Source organism: Phocoena sinus, chromosome 4 (genome assembly GCF_008692025.1).
Source record: "Phocoena sinus isolate mPhoSin1 chromosome 4, mPhoSin1.pri, whole genome shotgun sequence".
NCBI classification, from domain to species: Eukaryota; Metazoa; Chordata; class Mammalia; order Artiodactyla; family Phocoenidae; genus Phocoena; species Phocoena sinus.
Window position 1 is genome coordinate 140,803,308 of NC_045766.1, and position 22,955 is coordinate 140,826,262.

Genomic DNA, 22,955 nt, shown 5'->3' on the forward strand with positions numbered 1-22,955 from the left:
CTGTCTTTTCATTTTCTTGATGCACGAGTGTTTTTATTTTTATAAAGTCCAAATTATGTAATTTTTCTCACGTCACTGACATAAAAATTTACTCCAATATTTTACTCTGAAAGTTTTATAGTTTTAGCTGTTGCATTAAGTCTATTATCTGTTTTGAGTTAGTTTTTGTATATGGTGTGAGGTGGGGATCCAACTTTATTCCTATGTTTTGGGTGATTTATATGTTTATACTAATTCATTTCATGCCCATAACAACAGTCTGAGATGACTGGAGAAATAAATAACTAAAACACATAAAGCTTATGTAACTTGTCCAAGGTACACAGCTAGCAATTAGCAGAGCTAACCAGGAAGTTTGACTTGAGATCTCATTTTCTTAAATATCTTTCCCTCAAATGAAATTGTTATTTCAGAAAGTAAGGACAGGATGAAATGCTCAATGAATGATGTTAGGACAACTGACTAATCATGTGTGGAAAACATATAAGCTCTGACTTATAATTTACATCACAATAACTTTTCCCTGAAGGGAGAGCCAGTAATGACTAAAGTAGATTAAACAATATGCAATCTGCTGAGAGAGAAAAATGATGGAAGAAAAATGATCCAAGTACCAGAAATCTTGATATTGGGACAGTATCAAGTGGGTTAACATATGTGTCCTAGAATAAGAGGCAAGAAAGAATAGGACAAAAAAAAAAGAGAATTACTGGAAAAAATGATGGTTGTAAACACCGCAGGTTTGAAGAAAGATATCAGCTTAAAGGTCCAAGGAACTCCTCAATCCAAATCTACACAAATACAAAGGAAACAATGCTCAGGTACATCATAGTCACACTCTGAAATCCCAAGAGAAAGAAAATCTTAAAAGCGGCCAAACAAAAATGACTCATTAAGTATAGGGGTGGTGACCCTGAACTGACACTAATTTTTAAAGAACCAAAAGACTACCCTGGCCCAACAATCAGGGTAGGGGCTTTTTTTAGGTCAGGGAATCAGTATGTTTTGGTTTAGGGCCAGCTTGCAGCGGACATAACAAATCTTCAAATTCATCTTGTGGTTATTTCCTCAGTTCCAGGATGCTTACTTGGAATAGATAAACCCAGTAACCAGCAAAATAAATACCCACATGGTTCTCAAACTGTTGAGTGAGGTCTATCATGATAGGAAAGGGTGGTGGAAACCACTAGCACTGCTTCTTGCTATCAGCTTAGTAAACTAGAAGCAAGAGTGCAAATCTGGACAGACTGCAGAAATGTGTACCAGGTGAACTGGGGAAGTAGGTGGGGTTAGGGGTGGGGACGGAGACTCAGGAGAGAAGGAGAGCTGGTCACGGGTGAGGGTCTCCTAAAGGAACCCTGAGCCCTAACAGCTCAGAATGGGGCCTGGAGGGACCTGTATGGGTTCCTGAGCAGCGCCCCTCTAACCACAGGGCATGAGAAGTAGAGTCGGAGTGAATGCCTGGGACACTGTGGGAGATGCAACCTTCCCAGTCTCCCCCTGGGACAGCGGCAACTGTTCCCACCTGCTCTGCTGGAGACTCCCTGGCCTCTCTCTGTGCCTCCTATAAGTCAGACATAACCTACAATTATGAGTTTTATTGTCCAAATTAGATAAGGGCTTAGAATAAGTTGTAGCTATAGTTGTTATAATGTTTTCCCTCTGCTCAAAATCCTCCAGTGGCATTTTATCACATTTAAAATCAAGTCCAAAGTTTGACCATGGATCTAGCCCCTGCCTAGCTCTATGGCCTCATTTTGTTCATTGCACTCCGAGCGCAATGGTTTCCCCACTAGTTCTCAGATGTAACCCACTTCTACCTCGAAACTTTGCACTTGCCATTCCATCTGCCTGGGCTGCTCTCTCCAAGCATGTGCACACCTCGTTTCCTTACTTCATTCTGTTCTCTGCAGGGCATTATGTTACATCCTCATCTGCATGTCCTTCTCCCCATGGGGATGTATGCTTCATGCCGGTAAACTTGTTCAAGGAATAAGCAGTGTCTAGTACAGTCCCTGACATCAGGTGATACTCAGTGAATACTGCTGATTGGATAAGCGAACAGGTCTGACAAGGGGCAGCTGGGGGACCAAGAGGGGCTCCTGTGGGTCACTAGGCAGTGACCCCATGGCCAGAGACCAGATGGGACTGTAGGCATCTCAGCGGATGCCAGCACGGAGGGTGACAGATAACTGAGGACCCACAGCACTGATGCCACCGCCCCCAGGAGGCCATGGGAGAGGAAAGATCTTAAATCAACTGAGAAACCTTGAAATAGCAAAGATTACCTCAAACTGGCAGAAATAACTTTCCAGTGGCTGGGTAGAAGGGGGTCTCCAAACAGAAGAAGGAAAAATACGTAAGTAAGTAAGGGGAGAAAATACACGTTCTTTCCCTCGGAGGGATACCGGCCCCAGTAACATTGAAGAAATGCTGCTGGTATTCACCACTCTCCCTCCACCAGGTACCGACCTCCCTGCTCTGGGATGTGCCCGAGACCTTCGGGTTGCCACTGACCCTCAGCTGTCATTCCTCCACAGACCTCTCTTACCCCAACCCAGAGCATCATGCTATGAATGCCAATTTGGATGGGGCTCCTCAACCCAAATAAGACTCCTCAACCTCTCAGGGGTATTGAGCTCAGCCTGACTTGCTGGGGGGAGCAGTATGATTGAGCTGAGCCCCATTACCTGCTGATGATCTGTCCACTTCCTATTTAGTTTGGATGCCTCCAGCCGCAAGTAAGAAAACCCTGACCCACACCGGCTTAGACAGAAAAGCAATCAAGTAATCGGTCCTCTCACAGTGATGAATTCAGAGGCGAGGGGGACTGCAAATGCAGTAGCTTAGGGATAAATCTCAACTTTTCTGGTTTTCTTGACTCTACCTTCCTTTATGTTTTGGTTTATCCTCAAGATGGTGCTAAAATGGTTGCCATGATAGAGTATCTGGAGGTATCACCTCCAGATAGGGCCAAGAATTAAGAGATGAACATCTCCTGCTGAGTCTACAATTAAGATTAAGGAAATCTTTTCAAAAATATCACAGAAGATTTCTTACATTTCATTGACCAAAACTGGTCACATGCCCATCCTTAAACCAATTATGCTCAGAGGGAGAAGGCTGCCCTTGGTTGGTTCAGACTAGAGTTCACATCCACTAGTGTAGACAGATTAGGATTTACCTGCTGGAGCAGGTGACCTAGCTGTGGTGTGCTTCCCTCAAACACAAGATTCTGCAAAAGATCTCTGTTATCACTGAGTGCATTTGTGTAACAAAGTACCACAGACTGGTGATTTAAAGAACAGAAATTTATTCTACCACAGTTTTGGAGGCCAGAAACCCGAAATCAAGGTTTTGGTAGGGCCATGCTCCCTCTGAAGACTCTAGGGGAGAATCCTTCCTGGCCTCTTCCAGCTTCCCTTGGCTGTGGAAGCATAACTCCAATCTCTGTCTTCACAAGACTGATTCACTCCACGTCTGTGCCCAAATTTCTCCTTTTTGTATGACATCACTATGATTGGATTGAGGGCTGCACGACTCCAGTAATACCTCCTTCTAACTCATTCCCTCTGCAAGAAACCCTGTTTCCAAATGAGGTCATATTTGGAGATACTAGGGGTTAGGACTTCAATATATGAATTTTAAGGGGACACGAATAAACACTTAACACTGAGAGAGGAGGGGAACTGAAATGGGGCTGGCAACAAATAGTAGCTGCTCTAGAAGCCTTCCCATCTGACAGATCCCTTCTTAACCCCAAAGACTCTTTAGCTGGGAGACTCTCAGGCTCACTGAAGAAGAGAAATGCAAACGTTTAGCTGCCCTACCTGGAAGGAGCCACCATCCAGCATTGGCATTACAGCCACTTGGGGTCTCCCACCAGCTCACAGGTCCCCCTATGTTTTTCCACACTTCCTTTCCCATGCATGTCCCCATCCTCTACTTCTGAACACGGACAAGGCCATGAAAGCTGCAGATACTTTTGACAACTGGGCTTCAGACTATGAGTGCGTGCATACGTGTAAGATATGGTCAGGGGGTTGCTGGTGGGCTCCACAGTTATGAAAGTGTGTAAACTGGGTGATTTGGACTCAGGGACACCTTGTAGTCTCTGACCGGCACAGATGTGTCTCGGGCGCGGGTGTAATTTTGGAATGATGATGATGACAATAACACCAGCATTCACAGCCTCCACCTAAAGAATACCTGCTACTCGCCTGCACCCACCTAATACCTAAGCTCTTCTGTGTGATGGCTCACGTCAGCCTCACAGCAACCCTGAGAGGAGAGAGAGGTCTGTGGTTGTCTCTGTTTCACGTAGGCTTGCACAGAGGGTGAGTCACCTGTCCCAGGGCACAGGGTTGGAAGGGGCAGAACCTCCGCAGTGTGAGTCTGGATCCAGACTGCTGACCACAAGTGTATATGCCTTTGATTCATTTATGTTTCTTCTGCTCCAAGGCTGCAATAAGAGTGTGGACATGAAGCAAAGCTGATGAAGTATTAAAACCCAGTTTTCAGTAAAACCTAGTTTTCCACTGATTCATGGCTCTTTATTCCTCCTCAGCTCTTGTGACCCTATTGTCGTGTACTGGTCACTTCCATCCGGATGCTCTGAGATACCCTGCATGAAAAGCACGACACACAGTCTTCATTTCAGGCCATCCCGGCCGTGATTTTCTAGAACAGTCGTGCTGACCTTGTTTTGCATCAGGAATCCCTTTTTTTTTTTTTTGTGGTACGCGGGCCGCTCACTGCTGTGGCCTCTCCTGTTGTGGAGCACAGGCTCTGGACATGCAGGCTCAGCGGCCATAGCTCAACGGCCCAGCCTCTCCGTGGCATGTGGGATCCTCCCGGACCGGGGCATGAACCCGTGTCCCCTGCATCGGCAGGCGGACTCCCAACCACTGCGCCACCAGGGAAGCCCAGGAATCCCTTTAAAGATATAAAGGCTACAGTGTTTCTTCCCAGAAAACACACACATTTTTTCATATGATTTCAAGGGATAGCACAATCCCACAGGATCAGCTACAACCTTCCGGGGCCCAGGAGCCAAGGTTCTGAAGGCTTCATTTAGAAGCTCTCAAATTAAAATAATAGAGGGAAAGCAGCATTAGACTGAGATACACACAAGCAATCTTGACAGTTTAAGGAACAAAAAAAACTGTAATTTAGTGTTTTTATGTAGGCAAACTTTACTCCCGCTACTTCTGTGAGCACAAAACAAAGGAAAAAAACAAGCGTGTATCTCTTGTTCTTAAAAAGTGGCCTTTACAGAGTGACAAGGAGGAAACTGGGAGCACCCTGTGGAAGGGACTGAGGCCACCGCAGCCTCACTGTGGGGCAGCCCAGGGTGGCGCCCCTTCCTTCCCTTCAGAGACCACAGAGCAGCAATTCAGGTGTTCCCGCAGATACCTGTACATCCCAGAGGCAGCACATGAGGGCGGGAAGTAACAGAGGGTGGATGGACTATGGAAGGCTGTTTATGGATTCTTTTATTTTACGGGCGGGGGGGATGGGTTATTGTATTCCAAGCCCAACACCCACTCTGGCAATAGCAGGACATGAGGTGGCCTGAAGTCAAAGCACATTACTGAGGTCTGTCCAGAATTGGCCAAGGCCTGGGGACTGTTTGACCAAAGCTGACTCAAGCTGGCACGTGCACATGCCGTGCACACGCATGTGTCCCCACACGGGACCCAGGGACCTGCCCAGAGGGAGGCCTGAGGACCAAGGCTGGACGGGAGCCCTTCCAGGCTGGCTCCGGAAGCCAGAGACGGGGAGATGGGTTCCACAAATAACCGACTCTCCAGGGAGGCGCCTGCTCCTGGTTGATAAGGGATGCTCTCCTACACGGCACGCGGGGATCAGAAGGGACCTGTGCATAGCAGCAGACAAAAGAAGAGCTGCCTGGGCATCGTGGGCCACAGATCCAAACAGAAAGATAGCAGGGTTCCTGGAGACACACAGGCTCAGACCAGCCAGGGGCAGAAAGCTGGGATGGTGAGGATGCGATTTGGGCACCTGGGAGAAGACAGCTCAACTGCCTGAAAGATTCTGCAGTTTGGGGAACTATTTTCTTAGCACAAAAGACCACGTTCCCCAAGTGGGGAGGCTTCTTTTATTTTCCCCAAGTGGTGAGGCTTCTGCAGCCTCTGGTGGGCCTGGGGTGAGGGGCACAGTGCTGTCAACAAAGGCCACATTTGATTGAAAGTGGAGTGCAGTTCCCCTGTCTTTCCTGCCAAAGGTCCTTAACATTTTCTGATGTTTGGGGTCCCTATTCCTGGGATGATTTTTCGTAAAGGATAAATTAGAATTGAGATAATGTAGAACCAGAAGCAAGAATACCAACAAAACCGGGAGGATTTGCACTGATTATTTTTCTGTCTCATTGATGGCTTTCCATGACCACTCCTTCCAAACTTGGTTGCCTTCTGTCTTCCCTGCCCACAGTCTCATCATGCCTGATTCCAAAAAAGGGTCGGGGGCAGGCATTCATTGTTAAGTTGCTTTATCATTAGATTAGCGAGTTTTGAAAGCATTGGAGTCGTGGTAAGAAAACTTCCCAGAGAGGAGACCCAGCCAGTGCCAGTGCATGGTCCCCAGTGTCCCCAGTGAGACCTCAACACTAGGCTCTATCAGCAGAGTTCGGGTCTTTAAAATACGTGTAAAACCCAGCACCAGCCATCCTGGGCTGGAGTTCTCATCTGAGAAGCTGTCTTAATTTCCTGACATGCCTTATCAGGCAGAAAGTTCTCTCCTACTGCATTTAAAAATATTTGCAGACCAGTTTTTTTTTTTTTTTTTTTTTTAATGACTTATAGAAAAGGGAGAGTCCTTACTATTCTTACGGAAAGCAGTGCAATTTCTTTTGAAACATTAAAGAAATTGTGCCTGATGTAAGCCTGGGTAGCATCAGATGAGAAGAGCCTTGCTGCAGTGCCGGGTATAATCCCGTTACCAGTGCAGCGACATACAATCTGCTTGCAGCCAGGCACCTGCTCTGTCCCCGGCAGGTCAGAACCAATGCTCTCCATTCCCACTTCCTCCCGTTTTCTCAGTAAAAGAGCTGTACGCCAAGTGGCAGGTCTCCCATTGCCATGTGCAGAGCCTAAACGTGTCAGTTTTCATACCCTTAACAGTCTTGCCAAGCAAATATACAAAGAACAAGCGAAAGCCATCCCTGTGTTAGCTATTGTTTTTGTTTAAATGGTATCATTTGAGCAACAGTTAGAGATACTGTATATCTTTTGTCTTCGTGTTTCTATATCTCTTTATTAAATTATGTTTTTACTTTTCAGAATTTAAATATTATGATTTTTTTAACATCTTTATTGGAGTATAATTGCTTTACAATGTTGTTTTAGTTCCTGCTGAAATTATGTATAAAGCCACCGGAGGGTTATCAAGAACTGGTAAAATTAACTGTTCCATAAATGTGCCTCTCTGCTAGCAGTTTGTATAGTTTGAGAGAGAGAAACTAAGATTGACAAACCCTAAGAACAGTTTTCTTTGACGAACACTCGCTTTAAATGTTTCTTTCTCTAATCCCCTCTACATAGCGGGTAGAGCATCCAAACACAGTTACCTCTTGCCTTGAGTCTTTTGATTTCTTGTATCTGCTCTCTCTGTTCTCTCTCCCTTGAGCGCCTCTGTTTACCCCCAACAATTCTATCTTTCGAAATCCACTGCACCCTTTAGGACTGAACTCAGAGGCCATGGGTACCATTCTGTAGGCACTGATTCTCCAGGGGGTGTAAACCACGCCCTCATCTGTGCATTCCCAGTGTCCCATGCTCCATCCTGACACCAACGCGTTGTGCGTGTGTGGACAGAACTGTCCACACCCAGGTCTGATGGACCCACAGGAGAATAAGCTCACTAAGGGCAGGGGGACATCTTTGTGGTCCCACATCCACTACCAGCATCAAAGGTATGGAGAGAGGAGATGTGGGGAAATCTTCAAGTTCTACATTTTCAAATTCTACCCACTTTTAAAGATTTTTTTCCCCTGACACTTTCCTTAATCCGCTCAAAATGATGGTTCTGTCCTCCTTTGAAAGGCACATCTCTGTGCACCTTATTCCTTCCCTTGCACTATGATTAGCAGGCTGCCTCCTTTCTCAAGACATAAGCTCTCTCATTCATGAAGGTAAGGTCTATGGTTGATTGTAGTTACATCCTTCATGGGGCACTGTATCTATTAGAGCTTAGATACATATATGAGTGCGATAGAAAAAAATGCTTTATAAATTTTAAAAATGTTAAAGCAATTGCAAAATACATTTCTTTTGTTGGGGAAAAATGGATCAACATTGGTCAGTATTGGTCTTCAGATCTTGGGTTTCCTTAATATTTCACCAACTTAGTTTTAAAAATTATGATTTCAACTTTGTATTTAAGTGATATGACAATTTTTCTTCAGATTCTTGAAAATCAGTTCCTCTGGAGTATAATATTTAGAAGTCAAAAGTATGTATTGGATATGTCCACAATATATTTCAAAGCAACCTTATTTCAGAACTTTAATTTGTCTATGATATAAAAGTATACCGAATAGACAGCTTGATATTTTCACTGTCCTATTAGAAAAAATGGGTTAACTAGAATAACTTCTTAATAAAATAGGATGGAGACTAGTCTGTGTGTAGCTAGCCTTTAAATCTCTCTCTCTCTCACACACACACACACACACCACTGGAATTCACTTTTAAATACAATCTCTCTAATAAATGATATGATAGAGATCCTTGACAACCTACAGAAAGCATAATTAAAATAAAAAAGAGGAAGTCCGATCAAAACCTTGTAGTCAGGAAGAAATCACAATCTATCCAGTAGCAAAGAATACAAACGGAGAAAGACATAAGTCATTCACTTAAACTAGATGTACAACCATTTGCTAATGAGCAGTACTCAGTAGAAGTTGGTCTACTTTGGTTCTTTCTTTGGTGGTTTAGTTAGCAAAGTATAAAAATAATTTCACTATAAAGTGCCCTTTCCTAAAAAATGGGTCAGCAACACAGACCCTAAGCATAGTGCTACGTGTTCTTTGTTCTTGTAGATGTGTGTGTTGATAATAAGTTTTCTGCTTTCTGGATTTCAGAAGGATCTTAAAAAGGAAATCTATGGACAAGCCAGCTTGCAGATAATAAAAAGCATGAATAGACCTCTGAAAGGAACACATCTGAGAGCGTGCACTGGGCTTTTCCACAATGAAATCAACAGGAGAGAAATGTGGGTGCCAAAGGCAGGGACCCACTCGTCTGCTAGTTTACGCAGAGCCTGTAGCCACGGCCAAGGGACCCATAGGCTTGACAATCGCTGAACTTCTACCGTCCTCTTTAACTATATTTTTAGGACAGGAAACCCCCAGCTGCAGCAAATCACATTTTGTTTTTGTTGTGTTTTGTTTTTAAACAGTATGCATGGAGACCACTGAAAATGGAAGCCCCCAAAGCCCTATTTAGGTAAAACGAAGTGCTCTTCTTCCTTACTTTTCACCGTGAGGTACATGGACTTGCTGACGTCCGCGCCCACATCGTTGCTGACCTTGCACAGGTAGTAGCCACTGTCTTCTTCTACCACGTGCTTGATCAACAGAGACCCGTTGCTGAGGACCTGAATTCGGCCATTCAGGGCAATCGGTTGGAACTGGGGAACCCCAGCACCTGCAACAGAATAAAAAAGAGGAACGGTGATGCTAACATGAATAAATACAGGGAGACAATGAGCTCAAGGACACCAGACCAATGAAGGGAAGTGATGGACGCCAAACACACAGCCTAGAGGACAGGCATCAGATACACCAAGAATTTTTTCTTTCCTCCGACGATGAAATTCTTGTTTATGGAGAAACATGTTTATTTAAAATGACAGTATTTCAAACTCTGAGATAAAGAGTAAGAGAACTTACAGATAGTTTCTACAGTTCATCAAATTTGATGAGCATTAAGCAGTTGATAAATTATTCACAGAAATCACAGTAGAATGACTACAGAAGTAGACATCTCTTGTGTAACTAAATACATTTTTTGTGTCCCTAGGGACTTAATCTGCATGTAAACAAGGAGTGCTTCAGGGACAAGGCATTTGAAGACCTCACAGGATGAGCACCTCTGAGACTACAAGGAGAAAACTAATACTGCAGACTTCCCTTCTAAGTGTGGTTTATTCCAGTCTAGAAACACCATGTACTATCAGCATCATTGAATATTATTAAACAGATAAGTCAGATCACTGCACTAAGACAGCACAAATTAAAACACTGCTCTCCTCTGAGTGCTTGCATTCAAGGAAATAGTGGCCCAGATGTGGTATGCTATTGTCATAGATGTGATGTGATCCACATAAAAGATCCATATAAAACTAATTTAGAAAATAAATTTAGAAATAATAAAACAGAGGATTAAGGCCTCGGGAGATTTCTGGGAAGATGGTAGTTGGATGAATCGGATGAATCTGCTATGTTGTTTGCCCCTCTTCTGGGACTAGGAGGGTGTGGTCCAAGCCTTGAAAGGCTGACAGAACTTCTCCATCTTCCTGGACCACTCCATCTTCCTGGAGAAAGCTCAAAGCATGGGCCAAGTGTGTGTTCTAGAGAAGAGCTGCTGGTCTGTGTGTCCCCAGAACCTACATGGGACCGGAACAGGTGGGTGGTCACCTGTTCATGCAGAAAACTTCAGACTTTGCATCTGGGGAAGTGAAATGAGAGGGGGATACACTTCCTCCTGTTGTCTCCTCCCAAACTGACCATTTACCTATTGGTATCCCTCAGGTCACAGTGGCAGAGACTGTGGCTATGCCTTCCCTTACCTATTTCAGCTCCACCAAAGAGACAAAGGAAATTAATCATGTATCTGAGGGGACCTTTCATAATGAATTACAAGAACAAGCAGAATCCCTACAACAGATGGTTTCTATCAAAACACAACTGTTAGAGAGTATATATGGAAACTTGAATTTAAAAAACAGAGTTCTATTTCTGCTCAGGATGGAGAAAGACACAAAAGAATATCACTTCCATTCTAACAACAAAAAAGAGACTGTTAATCTACAAAATCATGCTTTTCTTTGAATGAATCAGAAAGTGGAAGTCACAGGCAACTGGGTAAACTTAGTTACAAAGAATTAAAAGCCCTACAAGGAGATAAGGTACAAGTAAACAATTTCATCTTTGGGACAGGGTGAGAGGAAAAGGACCTGGGCATACAAGCAGGTAGGAAGTAAAGAACTAGAAATAAGTATAACCTACTTCAGTTGCTACTCTTTCATGCATCATGACCAAAATTCAATAAAATATTATGAGATGCACAAACACAGAAGCAAGAAAAAAGAACCAGAGAAGAAATGATCAATAGTTTTGAAATCTTGGTATGGAACTATCAGACAGGGACTTTACAACAACTATGGTTAATGCCCATAAACAGGTGGGGATTCAGAAAGAATATTAAAACTACACAAAAGAGACAGACAGATAAATAAAATGTCAGAAACAACAAACACAATATTAGATCGAAAGAATTCCTTAAGCTAATCAGCAGATTGAACACAACAGAGAAAATAGTGAACTTGAAGCTAGGTCAACAGAAATTATCCAAATCAAAACAAAAAGTGCAAAAGAGTGAAAAATACAGAATAGATTGTCCTAGAGCTCTAGAACAATATCAAATATTCTAACATTGAGTAATTATAGTTTCAAAAGGAGAAGAAAGACAGGGGCAGAAGAAATAATATTTGAAATATAGAAGGCTTTAATACCACTATCACTCAGTTTGACTTAACTGACATTTATAGAATTCTACACCCTGCAGTAGCAGAATACATACTGGTTTCGAGTGCACATGGAACAGATATCCAGAAAGACAATATTTTGGGCCATAATACAAATTTCAATAGATGTTCAAAAATAAAATAATACAAATCACTTTCTAGCTCCATAGAAAAACTAAAATCGAAATCAATAACAGAGGTATATCTGGGAAAACCTCAAATATTTGAAACTTAAACAATACGCTTCTAAAAAAACTCATGAGTCAAAGAAGAAATCACCAGAGTAATTAGAAAAAATATATTCTGAGTTGAATAAGAATGCAAAAACAACATATCAAAATATCTGAGATGCAGCTAAAAGCAACACTTAGATGGAAGTTTGTAGCTTTAAGTGTTTGTATTGGAAAAGGAAAAAGATCACAAATCAATGATCTAAGCATCCCTCTTAAGAAGCTATTACAGGAAGAGCAAATGAAACTCAAAGTAAGGAGAAGTAAGGAAACAATAAACAGGAAAACTGAAATCAGTGAAATAAAAAACAGAAAACTGTAGAGAAAATCAATAAAACCAAAAGCCAGTTCTTTGAAAAAAAAAAATACAAAAACCTCTAGCTGGACTGATCAAGAAAAGAGAAGAGACATTAGTTACAAGTAATTATAATGAAAAAGGCCATCACTGTGGTCCCTACTTGAATTAAAAGGATAATAGGAAAATATTAGGAATAACTTTGTGTCAATAAGTTTAAAAAGTTATATTAAATAGATAAATTTCTGGAAAGACACAAACTCTTAAAGATCACTCAAGAAAAATTAGATAAACTTAATAGTCCTGTATCTATAAAGTTAATTTGTAGTTAACAGCTTTCCACAAGGAACAATCAAAGCCAGACAGCTTCATTAGTGAATACTACCTAACACCTAAAGAAAAAAAAAATTTTTTACACAAAGTCTTTCAGAAAATACAATAAAACACTTTACCACTGATTTTATGAGGCCAGCAACACCTTGATATCAAAATCAAAGACCTTAGAACTAGAAACCAATATCCCAACATAGACATAAAAATCCTTAACCAGCCAAGCCAGGACTGGGAGCTGGGAGCAGGGAGCCAGCCGGGCTCTTGGACAGGCCTGGTGAGCATAGTGGCGCAGGATCTTTGTGCTCTGCTAGGTGTCAGGCCTGAGCCTTTGAGGTGGGAGAGCAGAGTTCAGGACATTGGCCACCAGAGACCTCCCAGACCCTCGTAATATCCATCGGCCAGAGTTTTCACAGAGATCTCTGTCTCAACACTAAGACACAGCTCCACTCAACAACCAGCAAGCTACAGTGCTGGACACCTTTTGCCAAACAACTACCAAGACAAGAACACAACCCCGCCCATTAGCAGAGAGGATGTCTAAAATCATAAAGAGGTCAAAGACACCCCAAAACGCACCACTGGCTGCAGCCCTGCCCACCAGAAAGACAAGATCCAGCCCCACCCATGAGAACACAGGCACCAGTCCCCTCCACCAGGAAGCCTACACAGGCCACTGAACCAACCTTATCCACTGGGGGCAGACACCAAAAAACAATGGGAACTACAAACCTGCAGTCTGTGAAAAGGAGACCCCAAACACAGTAAGTTTACCAAAATACACAGCATATGAAGGAGCAAGGAAAAAAGCAACCAGACCAAAGAAATGAAGAGGGAATAGGTAGTCTACCTGAAAAAGAATTCAGAGTGATGAGAGTAAAGATGATCCAAAATCTTGGAAATAGAATGGAGAAAATACAAGAAACATTTAACAAAGATGTTGAAGAACTAAAGAGCAAACAAACAATGATGGACAACACATTAAATGCAATTAAAAATTCGCTAGAAGGAATCAATAGCAGAATAACTGAGGCAGAAGAATGGATAAGTGACCTGAAAGATAAAATAGTGGAAATAACTACTGCAGAGCAGACTAAAGAAAAAAGAATGAAAAGAATTGAGAACAGTCTCAGAGGACTCTTGGACAACATTAAACTCACCAACATTTGAATTACAGGGGTCCCAGAAGAAGAAGAGAAAAAGAAAGGGACTGAGAAAATATTTGAAGAGATTATAGTTGAAAACTTCCCTAATTTGGGAAATAGTCACTAAAGTCGAGGAAGCCCAGAGAGTCCCATACAGGATAAATCCAAGGAGAAGCATGCCAAGACACATATTAATCAAACTATCAAAAATTAAATACAAAGAAAAAATATTAAAAGCAGCAAGGGAAAAGCAAAAAATAACATACAAGGGAATCCCCATAAGGTAAACAGCTGACCTTTCAGCAGAAACTCTGCAAGCCAGAAGGGAGTGAGAGGACATATTTAAAGTGATGAAAGGAAAAAAATCTACAACCAAGATTACTCTACACAGCAAGGATCTCATTCAGATTTGATGGAGAAATTAAAACCTTAAAAGACAAGCAAAAGCTAAGAGAATTCAGCACCACTAACCAGCTTTACAACAAATGCTAAAGGAACTTCCCTAAGCAGGAAACACAAGAGAATGAAAAGACCTACAATGACAAACCCAGAACAATTAAGAAAATGGTAATAGGAACATACATACCAATAATTATCTTAAACATAAATGGATTAAATGCTCCAACCAAATACACAGACTGGCTGAATGGATACAAAAACAAGACCCATATATGTGCTGTCTACAAGAGACCCTCTTCAGACCTAGGGACACATACAGACTGAAAGTGAGGGGATGGAAAAAGATATTCCATGCAAATGGAAATCAAAAGAAAGCTGGAGTAGCAATTCTCAAATCAGACAAAATAGACTTTAAAATAAACTCTTACAAGAAACAAAGAGGGACACTACATAATGATCAACAGATCAATCCAAAAAGAAGATATAACAATTGTAAATATCTATGCACCCAACACAGGAGCACCTCAATACATAAGGCAAATGATAACGGCCATAAAAGGGGAAATAGACAGTAACACAATCATAGTAGGGGACCTTAACAACCTACTTTCACCAATGGACAGATCATCCAAAATGAAAACAAATAAGGAAACACTAGCTTTAAATGACACATTAGACAAGATGGACTTAATTGATATTTAGAGGACATTCCATCCAAAAACAACAGAATACACTTTCTTCTCAAGTGCTCATGGAACATTCTACAGGATAGATCATATCTTGGGTCACATATCAAGCCTCGGTAAATTTAAGAAAATTGAAATTGTATCAAGTATCTTTTCCGACCACAATCCTATGAGAGTAGGTATCAATTACAGGAAAAAAACTGTAAAAATTACAAACACGTGGAGGCTAAACAATATGCTACTAAATAACCAAGAGATCACTGAAGAAATCAAAGAGGAAATCAAAACATACCTAGAAAAAAATGACAATAAAAACATGATGACCCAAAACCCATGGGATGCAGCAAAAACAGTTCTAAGAGGGAAGTTTATAGCAATACAATCCTACCTCAAGAAACAAGAAACATCTCAAAAAAAAAACCTAACCTTACATCTAAAGCAATTAGAGAAAGAAGAACAAAAAACCTCCAAAGTTAGCAGAAGGAAAGAAATCATAAAGATCAGATCAGAAATAAATGAAGGAAACAATAGCAAAGATCAATAAAACTAAAAGCTGGTTCTTTGAGAAGATAAACAAAATTGACAGAACATTAGCCCGACTCAAGAAAAAAAGGGAGAGGACTCAAATCAATAGAATTAGAAATGAAAAAGGAGAAGCAACAACTGGCACTGCAGAAATTCAAAGAATCATGAGAGATTACTACAAGCAATTCTATGCCAATAAAATGGACAACCTGCAATAAATGGACAAATTCTTAGAAAAGCAGAACCTTCCGAGACTGAACCAGGAAGAAATAGAAAATATAAACAGACCAATCACAAGCACTGAAATTGAAACTGTGATTAAAAACCTTCCAACAAAGAAAAGCCCAGGACCAGATGGCTTCACAGAAGAATTCTATCAAACATTTAGAGAAAAGCTAACACCTATCCTTCTCCATCTCATCCAAAATATAGCAGAGGGAGGAACACTCCCAAACACATTCTATGAGGTCACCATCACCCTGATACAAGAACCAGGCAAAGATGTCACAAAAAAGGAAAACTACAGGCCAATATCACTGATGAACATAGATGCAAAAATCCTCAACAAAATACTAGCAAACAGAATCCAACAGAACATTAAAAGGATCATACACCATGATCAAGTGGGGTTTATCCCAGGAATGCAAGGATTCTTCAATATATGCAAATGAATTAATGTGATAAACCATATTTACAAATTGAAGGAGAAAAAAACATATGATCATCTCAACAGATGCAGAAAAAGCTTTTGACAGAATTCAACACAGATTTATGACAAAAACCCTCCAGAAAGTAGGCATAGAGGAAATTTACCTCAACACAATAAAGGTCATATATGACAAACCCACACAACCAGCATCATTCTCAATGGTGAAAAATTGAAACCATTTCCTCTAAGAACAGGAACAAGACACATTTGCCCATGTCACTACTATCAGTCAACACAGTTTTGGAAGTTTTAGCAATCAGAGAAGGAAAAGAAATAAAAGGAATCCAAATCGGAAAAGGAGAAGTAAAACTGCCACTGTTTGCAGATGACATGATACTATACATAGAGAATCCTAAAAATGTTACCAGAAAACAACTAGAGCTAACCAATGAATTTGGTAAAGTAGCAGGATACAAAATTAATGCACAGAAATCTCTTGCATTCCTATATACCAATGATGAAAAATCTGAAAGAGAAATTAAGGAAACACTCCTATTTACCATTGTAATAAAAGAATAAAATACCTAGGAATAAACCTAACTAAGGAGACAAAATACCTGTATGCAGAAAACTATAAGACACTGATGAAAGAAATTAAAGATGATACAGATGGAGAGATATACCATGTTCTTGGATTGGAAGAATCAATATTGTGAAAATGACTATACTACCCAAAGCAATCTACAGATTGAATGCAATACCTATCAAACTACCAATGGCATTTTTCACAGAACTAGTACAAAAAGTCACACAATTTGTATGGAAACACAAAAGACCCTGAATAGCCAAAGCAATCTTGAGAAAGAAAAACGGAGCTGGAGGAAACAGGCTCCCAGACTACAGACTACACTACAAAGCTACAGTAATCAAGACAGTATGGTAGTGGCACAAAAACAGAAATAGAGATCAATGGAACAGGATAGAAAGTCCAGAGATAAACCCACACACATATGGTCACCTTATCTTTGTTAAAGGAGGCAAGAATATACAATGGAGAAAAGACAGCCTCTTCAATAAGTGGTGCTAGGAAACTGGACAGCTACTTGTAAAAGAATGAAATTAGAACACTCCCTAATGCCATATACAAAAATAAACTTAAAATGGGTTAATGACCTAAATGTAATGCCAGACACTATAAAACTCTTAGGGGAAAACATAGGCAGAACACTCTATGACATAAATCACAGCAAGATCCTTTTTGACCCACCTCCTAGAGAAATGAAAGTAAAAACAAACAAATGGGACCTAATGAAACTTCAAAGCTTTTGCACAGCAAAGGAAACCATAAACAAGATGAAAAGACAACCCTCAGAAAGGGAGAAAATATTTGCAAATTAAGCAACTGACAAAGGATTGATCCCAAAATATACAAGCAGCTCATGCAGCTCAATATCAAAAAAACAAACAACCCAATCCAAAAATGGGCAGAAGACCTACATAGACATTTCTCCAAAGAAGATATACAGATTGCCAACAAACACATGAAAGGATGCTCAACATCACTAATCATTAGAGAAATGCAAATCAAAACTACAATGAGGTATCACCTCACAACAGTCAGAATGGCCATCATCAAAAACTCTTCAAACAATAAATGCTGGAGAGGGTGTAGAGAAAAGGGAACCCTCTGGCACTGTTGGTGGGAATGTAAATTGATACAACCACTATGGAGAACAGTATGGAGGTTCCTTGATAGACTAAAAATAGAACTACCATACGACCCAGCAATCCCGCTACTGGGCGTATACTCTGAGAAAACCATAATTCAAAAAGAGTCATGTACCACAATGTTCAATGCAGCACTCTTTACAGTAGCCAGGAGATGGAAGCAACCTAAGTGTCCATCAACAGATGAATGGATAAAGAAGATGTGGCACATATATACAATGGAATATTACTCAGCCATAAAAAGAAACAAAATTGAGTTATTTGTAATGAGGTGGATGGACCTAGAGTCTGTCATACACAGTGAAGTAAGTCGGAAAGAGTAAAACAAATACCGTATGCTAACACATATACATGGAATCTAAAAAAAAAAAAAAAATGGTTCTGAAGAATCTAGAGGCAGGACAGAGATAAAGATGCAGACATAGAGAATGGACTTGAGGCCACGGGGAGGGGGAATGGTAAGCTGGGACGAAGTGAGAGAGTGGTATGGACAAATATACACTACCAAATGTAAATTAGACAGGTAGTGGGAAGCAGCCGCATAGCACAGGGAGATCAGCTACGTGCTTTGTGACCACCTAGAGGGAGGGTGGGAGGGAGACACAAGAGGGAGGGGATATGGGGATGTATGTATACATATAGCTGACTCACTTTGTTATACAGCAGAAACTAACACACCACTGTAAAGCAATTATACTCCAATAAAGATGTTAAAAAAAAAATCCTTAACCAAACCCTACCAAATGAGGTTTATCAATATATAAAAACAATAATATATCATGACCAAGTGAGTTTTATTCTAGGAATGCAAGGTTGGTTTCAATTCAAAAATTAGTGAATGTAATTTATCATATTAACAGAGCAAAAAAGAAGCACAATATGATTACTTGAATATATTCAAAGAAAAAAGAAAAAGTATTTTAGCGTTAAAGATCCTGATAAAATCTCATAGTGAGCTAGTCATAGAACAGAATTACTTCATAAAAGGTTTCAAAAGCCTTACAGTTAACATCACACTTAATTCTAAAAACCAAATTATTTTCCACCAAAGATCAAGAAAGAGACAAGAATGATTGGTCTGGTCCTTTTATTCAACATTGTTCTGAAGATTTTATCAAGAGCAATTCAAAAAGAAAATGACATAAAATACATATGTATTAGAAAAGCAGAATATAACTGTCTTCCTTCACAGATGACATAATTATGTACATAGTTAATGAAAGAGTCTACAAAAATGTTGCTAGGATTGTAAATGACTTTAGCAAAGTCACAGTATACATCAAAATTCAAAGTTAATTTTATTTTTATATATTAGTAACAAGCAATACTGAAATTAAAAAAAAATAAATTTGCATGAAAACATGAAATATTTACAGATAAACTTAACAAGATATTTGCAAGACTGGTCTACTGAAAACTGCAAAAGTTGTTGCTCACAAGTAAAGAAAACCTAGATGAGTAGAGATGGGGCATTACACCATGTTCATGGATAAAAATTCTTAATATTTTCATGCAGTTATTGGAAATCTTGTATAAAAGGCCAAATAATAAACATTTTATGGTTTGCAAGCCATACAGTCTGTCACAATTACTTATTTCTGTCATTGAAGCATGAATGCAGCTACAGAAAGTACATAAAACAGCACAATTATGTTCCAATAACATTTATTTACAAAGGCAGGTTTTGAGAAGAATTTGGCTTGTGGTCTATAGTTGGCTGACATCTGATTTAAAGGTATGTAAAAAAAGTATATAGGTGTAAGATAATTGTAAAGTTGGAAGAGGGTGCATATACTAATAATACTCACACACTTGGATTAGTTCCTTATCTCATCTGGTGTGAAATATCGTAACATCTTTCTAAGTAGAAAAATGGTTTTAATTTATCTTATTCAAAAAGAATTCAAAATCAGGGATGAAAAATTTTAAAAACATAAGAGTAGTTTTTAATAATTTCAATATGTTGATTTCCTCAGTATCAGCTACTGACTATTTTATAGAATGAGATGAAATGAACAAAATCATTCTTATCCTTACACCTGTTCACTCCTTGGGAATAGTCAAAAATTATCAAAATGTATAAAATGAAAAATTACAACAGAAGCATATATAATATAGATCATTTAAAACTTAATCCAGGGGCTTCCCTGGTGGCGCAGTGGTTGAGAGTCCGCCTGCTGATGCAGGGGACATGGGTTCGTGCCCCGGTCCGGGAAGAGACCCCACATGACGCGGAGCGGCTGGGCCCGTGAGCCATGGCCGCTGAGCCTGCGCGTCCAGAGCCTGTGCTCCGCAACGGGAGAGGCCACAACAGTGACAGGCCCGCGTACCCCCCAAATAAACTTAATCCATATGAAAGTTCACGGAAGAATTAAAGAAACGTTTGATGGATAATGAACATATCACTAATGAATGGTTGATTTTGGAAAATAATTGATGAAAGCTATCTCCAAGTTTACCTACTGGGGTTTAAAACACGAGAATTTCAGATTAGGAATCTGTGAATTTTTGGTCAAAAGTTTAAACAGTAAAAAAGTAACTGCCTTCTTTTTCTTCTCAAGCTCCCATTATGTTGAGGAGAAAAGAAGGGACTATAGCCTTCCTAATTTTTTATAAGCACATATAAAATTGTGCTTTGTCTATACAAAATGGTGTTTATTGTCCAATTACTAAGCACCTAGTCTGTAGTGGATCCAGGGCCAGTAGCTATGGTCACAAAAGATGGTGGCCTCTTTGCCAATCTCTCTTTGAGGTCAGAACCCTCACTCTGGGAAAATGTGAGTGGCCATATTGTGAGCTTTCCTATGGAGAGCCTTCCATGAGGGTGTCCCCCAGCCAACAGTCTGTGAGAAGCTGAAACCTGCCAGCAACCACCTGAGTGGGATGAACCTTGAAATGACTGAATCCCTGGCCAACAGCCTGAGTGCAGTGCTGGGAGACACCTTGAAATAGAGGACTCAGTTAAGCCATACCCAGATTCCTGCCCCACAGAGATCATAAATGTGCTTTATTATTGTTAAGCCACTAAGCTTTGGGGTAATTTGTTACACAGCAACAGATCCCCAATACACTGTGAAAAACTAGGTAATCAGGAATCCTTTTAGTTCCTCAGTTTCCTCACCTGCAAAATGGAGATAATAATAGATCCTCCTTCATAGGGCAGTGCAGGCATTTAAATTCTTAAGCTATTGTGTGACACACAGTAAGCACACACTATTGCTGTTTATTTCTACCTTCTGCTTCTATTTATTTAATCAGTTTATGATTAGTTGACTATTTCTTTCCGACTCCACAAGGCTAAGGACAATGTTGCAATGAACCTCTCTACTTGTCAATCAATCCATCAATAGAAAGAAAGATATAGTGGTAGGAACTCCACTGGATAAATACTTGGAGTGGAATTCTGCACATCCAAGTGTTAAAATATATTGCTAAGTTGCTTAGTAAAAGAGCAATTTTATTTCCTGGGGCTGGGGTTAATTTTTTCCTCACACATGTACACTATTAATCTTTTTGATCTTCATCAATATAGTATATATCCCATTATTTTAACTTACATGGTTTTACTAACTTGTATATTTTTTGGTTGCTTTTGCTTATAGATAAGTCTGAGCATCTTTTTATAAATGTATCCGTCATTTGTACTTGTTCTTTGGTGAACACTCTATCTATATTCTTTGCTCATGTATCTATTGAACTTTGTCTTTTTCCTCTTCATTTGCCAAAGCACTCTGGTTCCTAAAAGTGATTCTATATTCCTATTTTACAAAACTTTACTTTTGTTTGTGTTGTTTCAATCAGGGTTGGATGTTGAATATTATCAGCTACCTTTTCATCATCTATTGAGATGATCATACTTTTCTCCTATAAAAATTTACTGTATCTTTTAAGGATCTGGTTTCGTAAATTATAAAATTCCTTCTTAAGGATAATAGTTTCTTTGGGGTAAGGATAAAAAATATTATTAGAAATTAAAAATCAAAGAAAAAGCCTTTGATTTTTATTTAAGTGCTTAAATTTGGTTGACAGTATCTGTAAAGGCTATTGATACCTTTCTCAAAGTTAACTGCAAGCTAGGAGCCAGATCTAGACTACTACATACAACCTGGAAATTCAGCCAAACATAGGATTTAAGAAATGTCTCCATAAGGCAGCAAACCAGGAAATCTGAAAATGCTATGGGATTTACAGATTCTGTAAAAATGTGTTACAAATCCCTGAGAACCTAATAAAATGCTGATAGAATGTGAGAAAGTTATACGATCGTTCACATCAAAAACACAAATGTTTTCTTCTCCTCAAAGAATTTTCACCAGAAAAATACTTACAATATTTGACACATTTATAGTAAAGAATTACAAGATAAAATTTAGCTACATTGCTAAGCTTTCTCAATTAAATAGCTGAAAAGGATTATCTATTAACTCCTATCTTGACCGAGAGAAGCCTCTTCATTACTAAAATGTCCTAATGGAGACAGAGATAAAGTATAAGTGCAGTTGAAAACCATTAAATCTTTTTTTTTCCATCAGAAGATGAACCTAACTTGAGGGGATATACCATTTATAAATGTGACCATGCTTGCTAAACAGAGTAATTCATCCACCATAAGGACAACAATCCCAGCGAAGAGTACTATTTAATTTGAGGGAAGTGGACTTGGCCATATAATTTGGTAGAATTATAGGTCATCTACTTCAGATTCATCGTTATGGTAAAGAACAAAATTTAACACAGTGCGCACAATATTTCAAAATTCTGCAATCTTGTTAGCATAAGGTAAGTACTTTGCATAATTAACTAGAAGATACACTTATAGCAACCAGAAGCCATTAATTAAAATGATGTCAGTTTTCTGTGGATAGCTGGGGTCAAGTGGGGAAAATTTTAATGTTCCGTTACATGAAAAGCAAATGTTCACACATTATGTAAGGTACCCACAGAACGACCCACAAGAGGATGGTTCATATTGTGTGACCTTTATTATTTATTGAAAAGATACACATAGCAGGACTCTCAAGAACTGAGGGAGTAGGAATAATGGAAAAAGAATAGCTGAGTATCACCAAGTGAGCCCACTTTGAAGACAGCAACAAATATGGCCATTGTTTCATCTTTTCTTCCCTCTGAAGTCTTTGCTGATCTGAAGTGAGAGCACTTGACTAAGAGTCAGCAGAATTGGGCTCCTATGCTATC

At 39.8% G+C, this 22,955-nt stretch overlaps 1 protein-coding gene across 1 annotated transcript in view; it reads right to left on the reverse strand.

Annotated features, from left to right (window-relative positions):
* The window catches only part of DSCAM (DS cell adhesion molecule), a gene marked incomplete at its 5' end in the record, with an annotated part of 749,720 nt that overhangs the window by 230,581 nt on the left and 496,184 nt on the right, over window positions 1-22,955 (reverse strand). The window contains one exon of the mRNA XM_032629458.1: window positions 9,498-9,671. Within this exon, the coding sequence (XP_032485349.1) occupies window positions 9,498-9,671 (174 nt within the window). The remainder of the gene's footprint in view (window positions 1-9,497; window positions 9,672-22,955) is intronic.